This window comes from Ochotona princeps, chromosome 2 (genome assembly GCF_030435755.1).
Source record: "Ochotona princeps isolate mOchPri1 chromosome 2, mOchPri1.hap1, whole genome shotgun sequence".
In the NCBI taxonomy this organism is placed as follows: domain Eukaryota; kingdom Metazoa; phylum Chordata; class Mammalia; order Lagomorpha; family Ochotonidae; genus Ochotona; species Ochotona princeps.
The window spans coordinates 13,437,612-13,452,076 of NC_080833.1; the positions used below are offsets into that span (position 1 = coordinate 13,437,612).

At 60.5% G+C, this 14,465-nt stretch overlaps 1 protein-coding gene across 2 annotated transcripts in view; it reads right to left on the reverse strand.

The window, feature by feature from the left end:
* The window catches only part of KIF17 (kinesin family member 17), a 36,398-nt gene that overhangs the window by 17,991 nt on the left and 3,942 nt on the right, over nt 1–14,465 (reverse strand). For both annotated transcript variants that reach the window (XM_058676268.1, XM_058676261.1), the window contains exons 2-6: nt 12,203–12,349; nt 11,394–11,495; nt 7,646–7,835; nt 3,849–4,301; nt 1,823–1,929 (exon numbers count right to left, since the gene is read on the reverse strand). In XM_058676268.1, coding sequence (XP_058532251.1) covers nt 1,823–1,929; nt 3,849–4,301; nt 7,646–7,835; nt 11,394–11,495; nt 12,203–12,349 — 999 coding nt within the window. The remainder of the gene's footprint in view (nt 1–1,822; nt 1,930–3,848; nt 4,302–7,645; nt 7,836–11,393; nt 11,496–12,202; nt 12,350–14,465) is intronic.

The following is a 14,465-nucleotide window of genomic DNA, read 5'->3' on the forward strand; positions in this document are numbered from 1 at the left end:
CCCTCACATTTCCTGTGTGCTACTGCACAGATAACAGCCCCTCAGCTCCACCTGCAGCTCCACCGCCCGCACGCTCCCCTTGGATGAGCCGTCTGGCGTCCAGCCCGCCTCAAAGGCAAGATGCTGTCAATCTCCCACCTGCCTCCCACGCCTCAACCTCTCTCCCTGAGACCACGCCCACCTGCCCACTTCTCACTTCCAGCACCAAAACTTCAGCTTCCTGGCTCCATGCGCCCCTCCAGGCCTCATGCCGAGCAGGCTCAGAACACGCAAAGGCTGAGGGGCTGCAGCACACCTCCCCCTCCTCCTGCTTGGTCCTCACTGCACATCCCAAAAAGAGACGTCCCACATGTCGCATTGCCCACCCCATGCAGCTGTGGGACGGCTACCGGGCACCTGTGTGTGCTACAGGTGAGGGCCCAGAGGCACCACGCCCACCAGCAGCCTGCCCAGGGTCTCAGAGCCTCTGGGGCCAGGCCACAAAACAAGGCAGCAAGACTGGAATATTCTAGTCAACTCTCATTGCCCCTTCCCCCACCCTGTCCATGCGGCTCAGGGCACCCCTCACATGAACTCATAGCTGACTCGTTCCTGACCACACCCCTCCCTGCCGAGAGGCCTCCTCCCTGGGCCTGCACCTCCTCCCTGGTCCCATGCCTCCTCCCTGGACCCTTGCCTCCTAGGACTGTGCCTCCTGCTTGCATTGTAATAGACAGGAAAGCCCAGTCCCCAGATAAGTCCCCTCGCCAACTCCTCCAAGTAGGGCTCCCAGGAGAGACCCCTGGGACAGTCAACTGAATCCCGGTGGCGAGGCAGCAAGGGGGGGGCTCTTGCTACCAACGGGCTGTGCCAGAGGATGGCAGGCGGCCTGGTTCATGCCTAAGGCACGAGGCCCCTCCCCTCTCTGGCCTCCTGCCCCTTCTCTCCTACGCAGTGGACTGGCAGCAGCGCTGTTCTCCCAGCTCACCACGAGATGGCGCCAGCCGCTCTACATGGAAAAGGCTGAGCAACATCCCGGACCCAGGAGCAACGTCCCACAGTGGCTGTGCTGCCATGCCCCGCCTCTCCTGTCTGTGGACTTCTGCCACTCATCTTGCCTCCTCCTTGGGAGCCCTCCCCAGGAGCCAGCCTCCCAGAACCTCGAGCTCCCCTAGGCGTCACCTGCTGTGCTTCCCCCAACCAGGGGCTCCTGGCCCCTACAGCCTGAAAGACTTCAGGGTCTGAGGGCTGACCCCAACTGAGGTCATGTTGAGTGGCAGGAGCCAAACTGTCCCTGCAAGAGTCAGGGTGCTCAGGGGAGGGGTGGTGCCCAGTTCCCCACAGGAAGGTCTCAGGGGCAGCCCTCGAAAGGGAGGGGTGTCCAGAAAGCCAGAGACGAGAGGCTGTGGCAGTGACCCCTGCCCCACAGCTCCCCAGGGAGGCTGGGAGGCCCTTGGCTCCCCAGAGGCTAAGTCTGCCCTCATCCACTGGCCAGAGGCTGCTCTGCTGGGCGCCCCAGCCTGTGCACAGGCCTCTCCCACAGCCAGGAGGCCCTCTCTGCTTCCACCCTGGAGGAGCCTCGCACCCTGCTGTTCTCTCCCATGCAGGCTCTGAAGTGGCATGGCCTGCAGGCTGGACTCAGGACCCAAGTTCAAATCCTGGCACCTGCCCTCCTTAGCCACGTGAGCTTGGACAAGTCATGGCATCTCAAAGCTCCATCCACACAGTGGGCCTGCAGGTGCAGAGGATGGCGACAGTAGTGAAGCAGGAACGCTACCTATGGAAAGGAGGCGGCGGCCCCCAATCCCCATCCCTCTCCCCACTGTGCCTGCTCGGGCCTCACCTCCCGGATGAGCTGTTTCTCAGCCTCAGCATCATGCTGGCTCACAGGTGGGGTCAGCTTCTCCTCACCCTGGCTGGGACTCTGGGGCTCCTGGCCAGACAGTAGGGCTGGAGAACAGGGGAGAGCAGCTGAGAGGGAGGCACACATGGCTTGCAGGATCCCATGCGAGGGTCACCACATGCTCGCTTGGACATGCCCATGAGGGCTGAGGTCATCGCAGACAGGACACAGGCTGGGTGCCAGAGCCGCAGGTGCCAGAGCCACGGGAATGCAGTGCCATCAGCAGGTGGGGATAGCAACAGGGCACTGGGGCAGCACGAGCCTCGGCCATCCTGGGGCAGTGCTTTCCACTGCTGCATGGGGGAGACTGGGGCCCCAGGGGCCTGCGGAGCCGGTGGGGGGGTAAGCTGGTGTTGGCTGCCTCACTCACCACCTGCCCTCACTGCCATGCTCGCTGTAGCCGCGCAGCAGCGGCCCTGGAAGGCCTCAGTGTTAGCGGACCCAGTGACACAGCCTCCCCAGCCACTGCTGGGACCTCTCACCATTCCCAACGTATTGCCCTTGCGGGGGGGGGGTGTGGAGCTGGGCAGCGTGGGGAGAAGGGAAAGAAGAGGGAGGCAGGTGGCCAGAGTGGAATTCCTCCTGGAGCGTTCAAGGCCCTCCCCTCTCCACACCCTGCCAGTCCCTCCCCCGCCCGACGTTAGCAGCCTGTGGGTCTTCCCAGAGGAACCTCGAAGCCCTAAGCACACACACTGGCTACTCACAGCCCCACATCCTCACAGGCTTAGTCACTGTCTCCTCCGTGAAGCCAGCTGGGACTAACCCCACCCCACCCCACACAGACCTGGCCACACACCCCTTTCTGCCCACTGCGGGGGTCTGCCCTAGGGCCTGCTAAAACATTTAGCTCAGGAACTGGGAATAGATGCATGAATGAATGGGGGAGGAGGTTGGACTGGGGTGAGCGAGTGACCGGATATACGGACTGCAGGGTGGGCTGGGAGGGCAGTGGGGTCTGGTAACTGCATGGGTGGAACAAATGAGGAGCAGGTGGGTGTGTGGTGAAGGAAGGAAATGGACAAACCATGGCGTGGATGAGAAGGCAGGCAGGAGGACATGTGAGCAGACCAGCCGATGGAGGTGGCACAGGGCTTGACAGATGGGCAGACAGACCCGGCTCTCGCACACTCGCTTCCCCGAGACAGAGAAGCAGATCCGGCAGTGCTCTGGGCCCTGAGGTCTGGGCCCTGTTCCCCGGGATTGGGCCACGTTGCGTCTGATCTTGACCCTAGTGGATCATGTGTATTTGGCAGGCCCGGCTCAGCACAATGGCCTGATATCCCTCCGCCCAATGGCAGCCCACGCACTTGGGTGTGCACATGACAGCGACATCCTCCTTACTACAGAGCAAGGTGGGACGTGGGGGAGTCAGCCAGCCAGCAGCCATGCAGCCCAGCACCGCGACACTGCCCCGGGGACAGCCAGCACAGAGGAGGTGCAGTGGGGCAGGCAGCGGGTGACAGGGCCTGTGGCTGGTGGGACATGCCAGAGCGGGGTCACTTCAGATCACTGACAGCACACATTCCACGTGACCGTGCCAGCCAGGGCTGCCTCTTACTCTTGCCAAGCTGTACCCAGGAGTGAGCATCCGGGACAACAGGCAAGACAGTGGGAGCTTGGGCAGCCGGCATCAGTATTGGAGTGCCTGGGTCCAGATGTGGTTCTCTTCCCAATGCCAGCTTCCTGCTAATGTCCACCCCGGGAGACAGCAGGTGATGGCTCAAGTACTTATGCAGGGAGAACCAGACTGTGTTCTGGGCTCCTGCCTTTGGCCTGACCCAAGCCCAGCTGTCGCTGACACTTGGGGAGTAAACCAGTGGATGGAAGATCTGACTCTCTGAATTTCAAATAAAATGAACAAAACAACCAAACAGGGAAAGCTGTGCCCACACGGAATCAGGAGAAGTGGGGAAATCAGGGGCAAGCTCCCGCCTCCTCTGCTGGCCGCCACCGCCCGGCAGCCTACCTGTCTGGCCGCCAGGGCCCATCTGCTGGGCCAAGATGGCCTTGAGCTTCTTGATTTCCTCCTGGTACTCGCGAAGGAGCGCGTCCTTGGGGTCCTCGTTGATGCGCGGCTTGTTCTTGATGTTCTTGGCCCGGTTGGCATAGCGCAGCGTGCTCAGGGACTCGTCGTAGTTGTTGTCAGCAGGCGACAAGCAGGCCACCATCAGCGTCTTGGTGTTGCCACCCAGCGAGTCCTGCAGCAGCCGGGTGAGCTTCGAGTCGCGGTACGGGATGTGCTTGCAGCGCCCGTCCACCAGCGCCGAGATGACGTTGCCTAGCGCTGACAGGGACAGGTTGATCTTGGTGGCCTCCTTGAGCCGCTCCCCGGTGGCTCCCGTCTTGGACTGCCGCTCGCTGCCCGCCAAGTCCACCAGATTCAGCTTGCCAGCGCGGAGGTGGTCCTTGCCCCGCTCATCTGCAGACAGAGTGGCCAGGTGCGGTGGGGTCATCACGCAGTGAGAGAGGAGGTGCCACCATGGTGCCCAAGTGACAAAGGAGGACACCGGGCCCAGAGAGGACACATGATTCACCAAGGTCAAATCCACATGATCCACTAGGGTCAAGATCAGACGCAAGGTGGCCCAATCCCGGGGAACAGGTCCCAGAGCACAGGCTGTTCTCGGGGCAGAGGCTCCTTCTGGCTCCCCCAGCAGCTCCATCATCCTCCTCCAGGCCTGAGGCAGAGGGTGAGGCGGTAGCCGGGCTACCTCTCTGGTCCTCAGTTCTGCACACCAAGCCAAGGAGAGCAGCTCTAGCTCCCCCCGAGGGTCAGCGGCTGGGACGGGAATAGCTAGGTCAGCAGCACATTCACAGGGCAGGACCCGCCGTGAGGGTGCCACAGCCCCAGCATGCAGAGCGGTAGCACAGCAGCCATGGTGGGCTGCACCAGGTAGCCTGGCGGCTGTGGACTTAAAGGGTCCCATGCTGACCCTGTCCCTCAGCAGCTGTGACACTTGGGGGGGGGGAGGACAACTCCACTGGATTCAAAGCCCGCTCTCTTCCTCTCAACACAGGTGCCCCGAGACCAGGCCTGGCCCTGCCCAGGGCCCGTGCCCACCTGGCGAGTGCTGCCTCTCGGTGCTGCTCTGTCATACCCTGTACCTGGGCAGCCCTATAACTGCCCCCACGTGAGGGAGGGCAACAGCGTCCATGTTCCACTCAGCAAACAAGGCCCAAAGCCCCAGCTGCGGGGGCAGAGAGGCGGGGCGGGGGCTCCCTGCTGGGTCTCCGGTTGGCTGGAACCAAAGCTGCTCCTGTTAACTGGGGGCCAAGCTTGGCCGGGCACAGCGAGGAGCCATGAGGGGCCTGACGCCTCTGGTGCAGGAGCTGGCCCACATCCCACATCCCATTCCTGCCACCGTGCACTCTGGGATGGCTCACGTGCTTGGGCCCCCGCCACTCACGCAGGACAGTACTCGGAGTCCCCGGCTCCTGGCCCAGCCCTGGCTACTGCAGTTGGAGAGGGAGCCAGTACAACGAGTGCCTCCTCTGTCACACAATTCTTTTTCTTCTTTTTTTTTCAAAGATTTATTCATTTTATTACAGCCAGATATACACAGAGGAGGAGAGACAGAGAGGAAGATCTTCCATCCGATGATTCACTCCCCAAGTGAGCCGCAACGGGCCGGTGCGCGCCGATCCGAAGCCGGGAACCAGGAACCTCTTCCGGGTCTCCCACGCGGGTGCAGGGTCCCAATGCATTGGGCCGTCCTCCACTGCTTTCCCAGGCCACAAGCAGGGAGCTGGATGGGAAGTGGAGCTGCCGGGATTAGAACCGGCGCCCATATGGGATCCCGGGGCTTTCAAGGCGAGGACTTCAGCCGCTAGGCCACGCCGCCGGGCCGCACACAATTCTTTTTCAAGAGCAGGCAGGTGCTCGGACTGCCCTTTGGGAAAGCTCCACACTTAGGCCAAGGTCGCAGGACACAAGCACACATGTGCCCTGGTGTGCCCCAGCTCCAGGGCTCGGCTGCAGAGGGACGCTCCTCAAGGCAAGCCACTCCGGGCGTGACGGGGCCTGGCTGACACAACCGGAAAGCTGGAGGCGATTCTAACACCCACCCGGCCAAGCGCAGGCTCGAAGTGGCCCGTGAGCTGTGAGCAGACGGTCCCTCAGTCAGCCGGCAGCAGTGACAAGGGCCACGCTTGGTGAGGGCCTGGCAGACAGAACGCAAGGAGAGCCACCCAGAGCACAGGGTGCCAGTCACGCCCAGAACGCTTACACGAAACAAGCATGAAAAGACGAGACGCCACCAGCATTGGGGCACACAGGGTAAAGCAGCCAGCTGTGAGGCAGGCACCCACATGTTTGAATCCTGGCTGCTCCACTTCCGATCCAGTCCCCTGCTAGAGCACCTGGGAACGCAGCAACAGATGGCCCAAGTGTCCCGCGTGGGGCTAGTTGGAATTCCCAGCCCCCGGCTTTGGCCTGGCCCGGTCCTGGCGACCTGGTCATTTGGGGAGTACCCCAGCAGATGGATGAGCTCCGTGTCTCTCCCTCAGTGCTTCTGTCTCTCCCTGTTTGTGACTCGCCTTTCAAATACATAAACCTTAAAAAAAAAAAAAATAGCAAAGCAGATTGTGCTCTGACGTGAGAGCTGGCTGTGCCGGCTCATTTCCCCTCCGATTCCTATCTTTGTGGAGCTTGGATATTTTATAACGAAAACAGTTGTTGGGCCCAGCGCAATAGCCTAGTGGCTAAATCCTCGCCTTGCATGTGCCAGGATCTCATACGGGTGCCAGTTCCTGTCCTGGTTGTTCCAGTTCCCATCCAGCTCCCTGCTTGTGGCCTGGGAAAGCAGTGGAGGACAGTTCAAAGCCTTGGGACCCTGCATCTGTGTGGGAGACCTGGAGGAGGATCCTGGCTCCCGGCTTTGGATCGGCTCAGCTCTGGCTATTGTAGTCACTTGGGGAGTGAACCAGCGGATGGAAGATCTTTCTGTCTCTCCTACTGTCTGTATATCTGCCTTTCCAATAAAAAATAAACAGTAATTGCTTTTACATCTGTTAATGGTCTGTCACCCCCTCCTACAACCCCCCAGAGGGACACCGCCCTCCCACCTGCCCACTTCCGTCCCTGTCCCTCCCCCAGCCACCTGGGGAGCATTCAGCCAGCAGCAGGCGTGGGGGGGGGGGCCTGGGCCCCAGGTGCTGACTCTGCTAGGTGTCTGCTCCCCAGCTCTCTGGGTCTCCCGCCACCTTGGGGACAGCAGCAGCAGGGGTCACAGGGGAGCTGGGGTGTCAGGAAGACGTGGGCTCCACCTGGGCTAGAGGAGCTGAGACAAGCAGTGCGCCGGGGGGCTGTGAGCCTCAGCTTCTCCACTGTAAAAGCAGACAGACGGGCCTGCCCAGCCCAGGGCTGCGGGGTGGGACCCAGGGCACAGCACCTGCCCCTGCAGTGGCCCCAGATCAGCCTTCCTTTCACTGAGGTTCCCACAACTCTAGCGTGGGGCAGCCTAAGGGTAGGGTCTCAGCGATACACGCCCCGGGAAGCCCCCAGATGGAAGCCCAGCTCGGACACCCCCTGGCTGTGCAACCTCGACTCCACCCTGGAAACTGTGGACAGTGGTCTGCCTTGGGGAGCGGGGCGGCTGTCGTGTCCCTGGGGCAATGACCACAGACTGCGGGCTCACAGTGGCCAGGGGACTGCTAAGGTGATGGCCGTGGGGGCGCCCTCTGGCGGTCCCCCTCCTAGCTCCTGACTGCACTCATACCCACCCCCAGGAGTGGGGCCGGCTCAGGGCCTGCCCTGCCACATACCCACAGCGTAGATCTCGATGCTGATGGTGAAGATGGAGTGGGAGCGCGAGGAGTCCTTGTTCATGAGGGTGTAGCCCACCGAGCGGTTCTTCCAGCCCCTCTCCATGATGCGCTCACACTGTGCCACGCTGTGCACCGTGTGCATGGACAGCCCCTTCACATACACACCCTTCTCCGGGTGCTCCTTCAACTGCGGGCGGGAGGGACTGTTCAGGGGTGGGGCCTCCCGCCTGGTGGAGTTGCACCCAGCGCCACCCAGACCACACCTGCAGCCTCGGTGGGCTCGTCCCATGCCCCTGGGCAGTCATTCCAGGCTGCCCTATCCCTGCCTCCTTCTTGTGGGACGTTGGGTCTGTGACTCAGCGTGGGCCTCAGTTTCCACATTTGTACAATAGGTGTGAGAACCATATCATCCAGACATGGCGAGAACCCAATGAAATAAGGGGTGTTGCTGGTTTGGCATGGTGCCCCTGGCATAGGACAAGAGTCCCCTAACTGCCAGCTGCCATTCCGAAGCTGCAATGCCACCACTGGAAAGGCGGGTTTTAGCCTGGCAGCTGCCCTCACTCCTGGGACCCTAGCAGGTGACCAGCCATTTGCTGCCACAGCCCACAGTGCCAGGGATGCCAACAGCTGTGCCAGCCTGAGCACAGAAGACGCCAATGCTTCACTCCGGGCACTTCAGGGCCTCCCATCTGAGGGACCTAGCCCAGGGAGTGGACCCGGGGCACAGGGCAAACAGGGAGGCACAGCAAGGCTGAACAGCTTGCTGAAGGTCATGGCTATGGTGGGGCCCTAGTAGTGGGAGACTTCAGGGGCTAGGCGGAGACAGGCTGAAGCCTCTAGCAAGACAAAAGGCTGACCTTGACCTGGGAGGAGGTGCACAGGCAACAGAAGCAGGAGGCAGGGTTGTGGGGGGCAGGGCAGCCCCTCCAGCTGCAACCACACCATTCAAGGGCTGCTGGAGGGCTGGTTGGTGCGATCCCTGCCACCGCCAGGAGCTGGGACCCCACCTGGCACACAGGTCCAGTGAGAGTGGCTTCCAGCTGCACCAGTTCCCTGTTTTAGACTCAGACTGGAAACCTGGTGGTGCCACCTGCCTGCCTCTATGCCTCAGTCTCCTCGCCTGTGAAATGGGAATGACACATTCTACTTGCATGAGACTGGCCTGCGCCTGAGGCCAACAGGGGGTCTAAACAGCAGTTCGGCGCACCTGCGTCGGGGCAGGTCACACGGGCCTGGGAAGCCCCAGAAGATGCACCCCTGTACAGGGTTGTGGGGCTCTCCATGCTCTATCATTGGTCCAGGAGGTTCTGTCCCCACCCCCACACCTGAAGAGACCCCAAGGAGTGCCCTGCCCAGCAACCCCACCCCCCAGGCAGGGCTCCACTGAGAAGCGGCCACCCACAGTGCACAGCTCCTCAGTGACTGCTCATCCCAGCTGCGCTGAGGCCACAGCAGGGTTGCTATGACAACCAGCTGGGAAGTGGCAGGGACACAGATGGACCATGATCCACGTCCGTAGGTTGGGGAGCAGGCAGGCCCTTGACATGAGTTCTTTGATGGAGGTTTTAGCAGCTGCAGCAGGCATGCGGCTCTGCTTCCCCGATCTCTTGCAGGCAGATCTGTGCCAAGCAGGTTCAGGGCCCACGCCGAGAGCACCCACCCCGAAAGGCACAGCCCTGCTCTACCGGCTATGCAGTGGCTGGCCTTGCATAGGCCATGCATGGAACCTCTGTTCCCTTCTCTGTGGCAAAGGACGAGAAAGTACCCGTGCCTTTGTGTCCCCCTGCATGTCCTCCACAAGGCATGGGCTGGACTCATGGTGCCCCCTGGAGAGTGGTCACGGGCAGTTCCTGGCACCCCAGCTCACCCAGCCCTGGGTCCACTGGAGGTGGGTGAGGCCGCGGATGGTCTGGGTTGGCAGGGAAGAGCAGTCAGGGTGGCAGAAGTTTCCCAAGTGGGCAGGGCAACCAGACCCCTCTGTCTGACATAGCAGCAGCCGATGTGCCCACCTGCCTGCCTGGGGGCTGAGCCATGCGGCAGATGCACCCAGAGCCAGAAGGAGGGCACAGCTCCAGGTGGGCGGCTCTAGGTGGGCGGCTCTAGGTGGGCGGCCGAGGATCTCACACAGACAGGACAGAGCACTGCTGCCTAGCAACAAGTCAGCCGGGGTAGGGCAGGGCCTGGGTCCTGCTCTGGGTCCTGGTCTGGGTTGTGCAGATGGCAGAAGCAGGTAGATGAACGTTCCTGAAGGGCCTGCGTGGCTCCACGTTGTGAGGATTTGTCCAGCTCCTCCCTGGGCCTGGGCTGCTCAGTTGGCCGCACAGTTGTCACCCTCACAGACCTTCCCCCACAAAACCCAGGGCGCAGGGAGCAAGGAGTGAGCTGAGCAGGACATGAACGGCCCTGAGGGTCACTGCAGAGTGGGGAACCCTCCCAGTCAGGACTCCCAGTCAGGCTCCCCAGCCCACAGCCTTGACGGGGCATGGCCTGGGGATCATGGCCAAGGTCCAGCGTGGAATCTAGCTCCCAGCCCTGTGGCCGCAGCAAGCCGCCTCCTCTTCCTGAGTCTGTTCCCCTTGGGTAAAGCTGGTGTCTCCATAGCACCCTCCCAGCTGGCTACTCCTAGAGGACTAAGGATTCCCCAGGGAGGTGGGCTGGCCCTAGGCCACCCACAGGCCTCTGGGGGCCCCGGTTGCCTGGCCAGACAAGCAGAGTCAGAGCTTCAGGAAAGGGACAGCCCACCAGAATTCTGGCCGTGGATTTGTATCAGCACCCCTCCCTCCACCGCTGCTGGTCTATTCTTCCAGGTTCACCCCACATAAGAGACACGACCAAGGCTGCTCGCCAAAGTGCAGGCCAAACAACCCCAAGCAGAGCCAGCCTGGCCACTCACTGGCTGCCCAGTCCTGCCAGGTCTTTCAACCTCACTGGAGTTCCCAAGGGACCAGCCTGGTGCACCTATGGTGACAAGAGGAAGGTAACACACCTCCCTCTGCTGCCCCCTGCATCTGGCCACTTAGAGGCCAGGGACAAAGGACAGGCAGTGTGCAGTGACTGCCCACAGAGCCAGCCCTAAGCTTGGCTGCTCCGAGCGACCTGTGCCCCTGAGGCTCCACTCTGCAGTGCCACCCCAGCACGGATCTCCATGCCACTCTCAACGCAGTCACCGCCACTAGAGCTGGGTCCACGCGGGACTCCTGCCCAGAGGGATAAGATCCCACATCTGAACCATTTTATAAAATGGGGTGTGTGACTCCCGGATCTCCGCGTCCCCTCCCCATGCTGACAGTCTGGAGGTTTCTGTACCCCCTCCCCATGCTGGCAGCTTGGGGATCTTTGTGCCCTCCTCCCCATGCTGGCAGCGTGGAGTCAGCCACCAACCAGGTGACTGAGCAGGAGGCAGGAGGATGTGCTGCCAACAGCCAGTAGACAGGAAGTGCTTAACAGGTGACCATTGCTTTGGCCTTTTTTCAGCACAGGGGGCCTTTGGAGATTCCCTGACACTCCTGTGTAGCAGGGAAAGGCTTTGTCAAATGACACCAACTCCATGTTTGAGCAGGTGCGGGGGCACCTGGGAGACATCCAGCCCAATGGTCGGGGAGGCCCATTATACTTCCAATGCACCGTGAAATCTGACTGAGAACACTCCAAACTCCAAGTTCAAAGTCCCCACCTAGTGTGAACTGGCACGAGAGCCCTGGGGCAGGAGCAGCATCCCCCCTTCCGCCACCCCTGCACCCACCTCCAGCTTCTGCTTGGTGTCTGCCCCCAGCAGATCCCGCACGTCCTCATTGTAGATCTCCAGGTAGGAGGCCCGCACCAGGAACTTGGTGTTCTCTGCGCACTGCAGGGTTGGGAAGCACAGACAGGACTGAGCTCCAAGCCACTGGCTGCACAGCCCCCCCTGGACTACAGTCCTCTGCAGCCAGGGAGCGGGAGAGGCCAGGCTGGGAGGAGGCCCTACCCTGCCTCTCCCTACTTGCCACTCCAGCCCGGGGACTCCAGGCCTCTCCAAGCTGCATTGTATCCACATGCTATGCCCAAGGTTCCAGCCATATGCCTCAGGGACAAGAATAAAGTCCTCCCTGGCGTCAGGTGAGGCTCGAGCCAGCCCCAGCCCCCAGCTGCTCCCTCGCAGGCCAGGCTCTCCCATCTCCCATTGGGGGACTTTCCACCCAGTGCCACCCATGGCCCCCCACAGCCCGGGCACTGGGAAGGACTTGCCCCAGCTGTCAGGGTCTCCAAGTCTCAGCCTCCCCCATCTCAGAAATGGGCTCTAAGTTACCCCCTGGGTCTGTCTAGAAGCTTGGTGACATCATTAGGCAAAGAGCTCCCCACACAGGCTTGGACAGTAGCAATGGCTTAATCCAAACAGAAGCTCAAGACAGGTCCAAGCCAGGGCCACCGGGTGTTCGGGACCAACATCACCATATCCTAGGGTGAGCTTGTCTCTACCAGCTGCCCAGAAAACAGTGCCCACCCTGCAGCTGTGGGCCTGCAAGGCGGGCCTCTGACAGGGCAGCCTTGCAAGCCCTCCACCCAAGGCTGTACCTGCACACTCTCAAACACGTGCTCAAAGGCCCTGGGAATGATGCCCCGCTGGGAGGGCGGGTCCGGCAGGCCCTGCATAGTGAAGGACTTCCCGCTGCCCGTCTGGCCGTAGGCAAAGATGGTGCCATTGTAGCCCTCGGTGACACCCTGCGTGGGAGGAAACCCAAGTTGGTGCTCAGCAGAGGTCCAGGGCAGGGTCAAGGTGGATGGTGAGGCTCCCCCCCACTAGACTGGGACCCTCCCTGGGCCTCCTGCACAACAGCCCTGGCTGTAGTAGAGACTAGGAGAGCTCGGAGAGTTGAAGCCTGAGGCTCCCCTACAGCTACCTGCTAACACACCCAGCCCAGCCCTTGCCGTGCTGACCATCCGGGGAGTGAACCAGTGCATGGAAGATCTCTGTTTCTTTCACTCTGCCTTTCAAATAAATCAAATAAATCTTAAAAAGAAAAAAAAAAAAAGCAAGCAAGCATTTGGGCTCTGCCCTGCCAGGGGTTTGCTGGGAAGGAGAGGGAGGAACTGACCCCTTGGAGGGTGACGAGCCTGCTGGGGGATATGGCCCAGGGCATTCATGTCCCATCTGCACCTTTGGCTGTGTGCCCATGGCCAGGTCTGTCTCGGTGTGCCCATCTGTAATAAGGGCAGAGAACACCTGCTGTTGGGCCTGCCACACTGAGTCACACTGCAGCAGCAGCCGAGAGCAGGCACACAGGGCGCTCGCTCAGTGTCCGCCTGGACTGTGGGGGCAGGACAAGCACCACTGACACCTGTAGCAGGCAGTGTGGCTGCAAGTAATGATAGGCACTGCACAAAGAGAGGCGGCCAAGAGGGAAAGGGGGCGGGGAGGGGAGGCAAGAACTCACAAAGTCTCCCAGGGGCATCAGGAACCAAAAGGGAGGTATGGGTTCCCACAGGGCTGCAGGCACAAGACTCACGCCAGGCCACAGGGGAGCTGAGCACAGATGGAGAGGTGCGAACTGAGAGCAGGTGTGGGGAAGGATGAAGAGGGGAAAATGGGGGCGAACCAGCCCATCCCCTGGACTTTCTTTACTTAACCAGCATCTGTCCACCCGCCATACACACAGCACATGAGGTCACAGATTCTAGAATTTACCATGGAACAGAGTGTTGGAATGTGGACCTGGAGGGCTGCTGCCATGCTGCAGGGCCCCGTATGACACCCCAGGCCCATCATGTGGACAGAATGGGGTGTGGCCATCCCAAGGAGACTAAGGTCACCGTTCCCAGGTGACAACAGGATAGGTAAGTATGCACTCTTGCCCGCGGAAGCTGGGACTCGGGAGTGGACACCTGCAGGGCAGGAGCAGGAGACCACCTGCCCACAAGCACACTTCTAAAGCCCTGTGGCCAGAGCAGGTGCACTGGAGGCTCAGGAGCCTCATCCCAGGAAACTCGTGTGGCCCTGACACTTAGCTGGAGGACTGTGGCCTCACCCACATATGGGGAGGGGTCCTAGTGGCACTGTTAGGCTGCCCCACCCACTCAAGCAGCCCCCAGCCCCCACTAGGGGATGCCCATGTGACTAAGAAACTGAACTTCCAATTAATTTAGATTTTAAAGCCTAAGCACTATAAAATAGCCTTCCAGGAGCCACGGTTTCACTGCTGTGTTAACGTATTTAATTCAGCTGAAGGGCCCAGAGGGAGAGGGAGTTAGACTTCAGACAAGTCCCCCTCCACTGCTTCGCTCCCCAGAGGGCCACAACGGCCAGGATCCAGAAACTTAACAAGGATGGCTGGCACCTGCTCCTTCCAGAACGCACGTCGGCAGACAGTGGAACAGGAAGGAGCGCCGATACCGGGCATGGTGACCCCCAAGCAGCACCCTCACTACCACACCAAACGCCCACCTGCAATTCAACTGCTGGGACATCAGCATAAAACATACACTGGATTTTACATAGTATGAACAAAGGATGTAAGAGATTTCACTAATATTATGCAGTGAAAATAATACCCATTTACATCTTAGGGAAGCAATATGTTGTTAATATGAGCTGAAATTGTCAAATCTGTTTCCTTTTACTTCACAAAATGTGGCTCACTCGGTATTCATACAGGAAGGCTTGGCTTGACAGCTGTACCAGGCAGCACGCAGCTGCTAGCCACAAGGGGTTAGTTAAATTTGATCTTTCAGCTTAGAAACAGACAGGAAATGGTCAGCAGGGATGCACTTAGAACTCACTGGGTGGGACACAAAGATTAGTCACTCCTCACTGGGGTATTGAAGATTTCTCTGCACACCC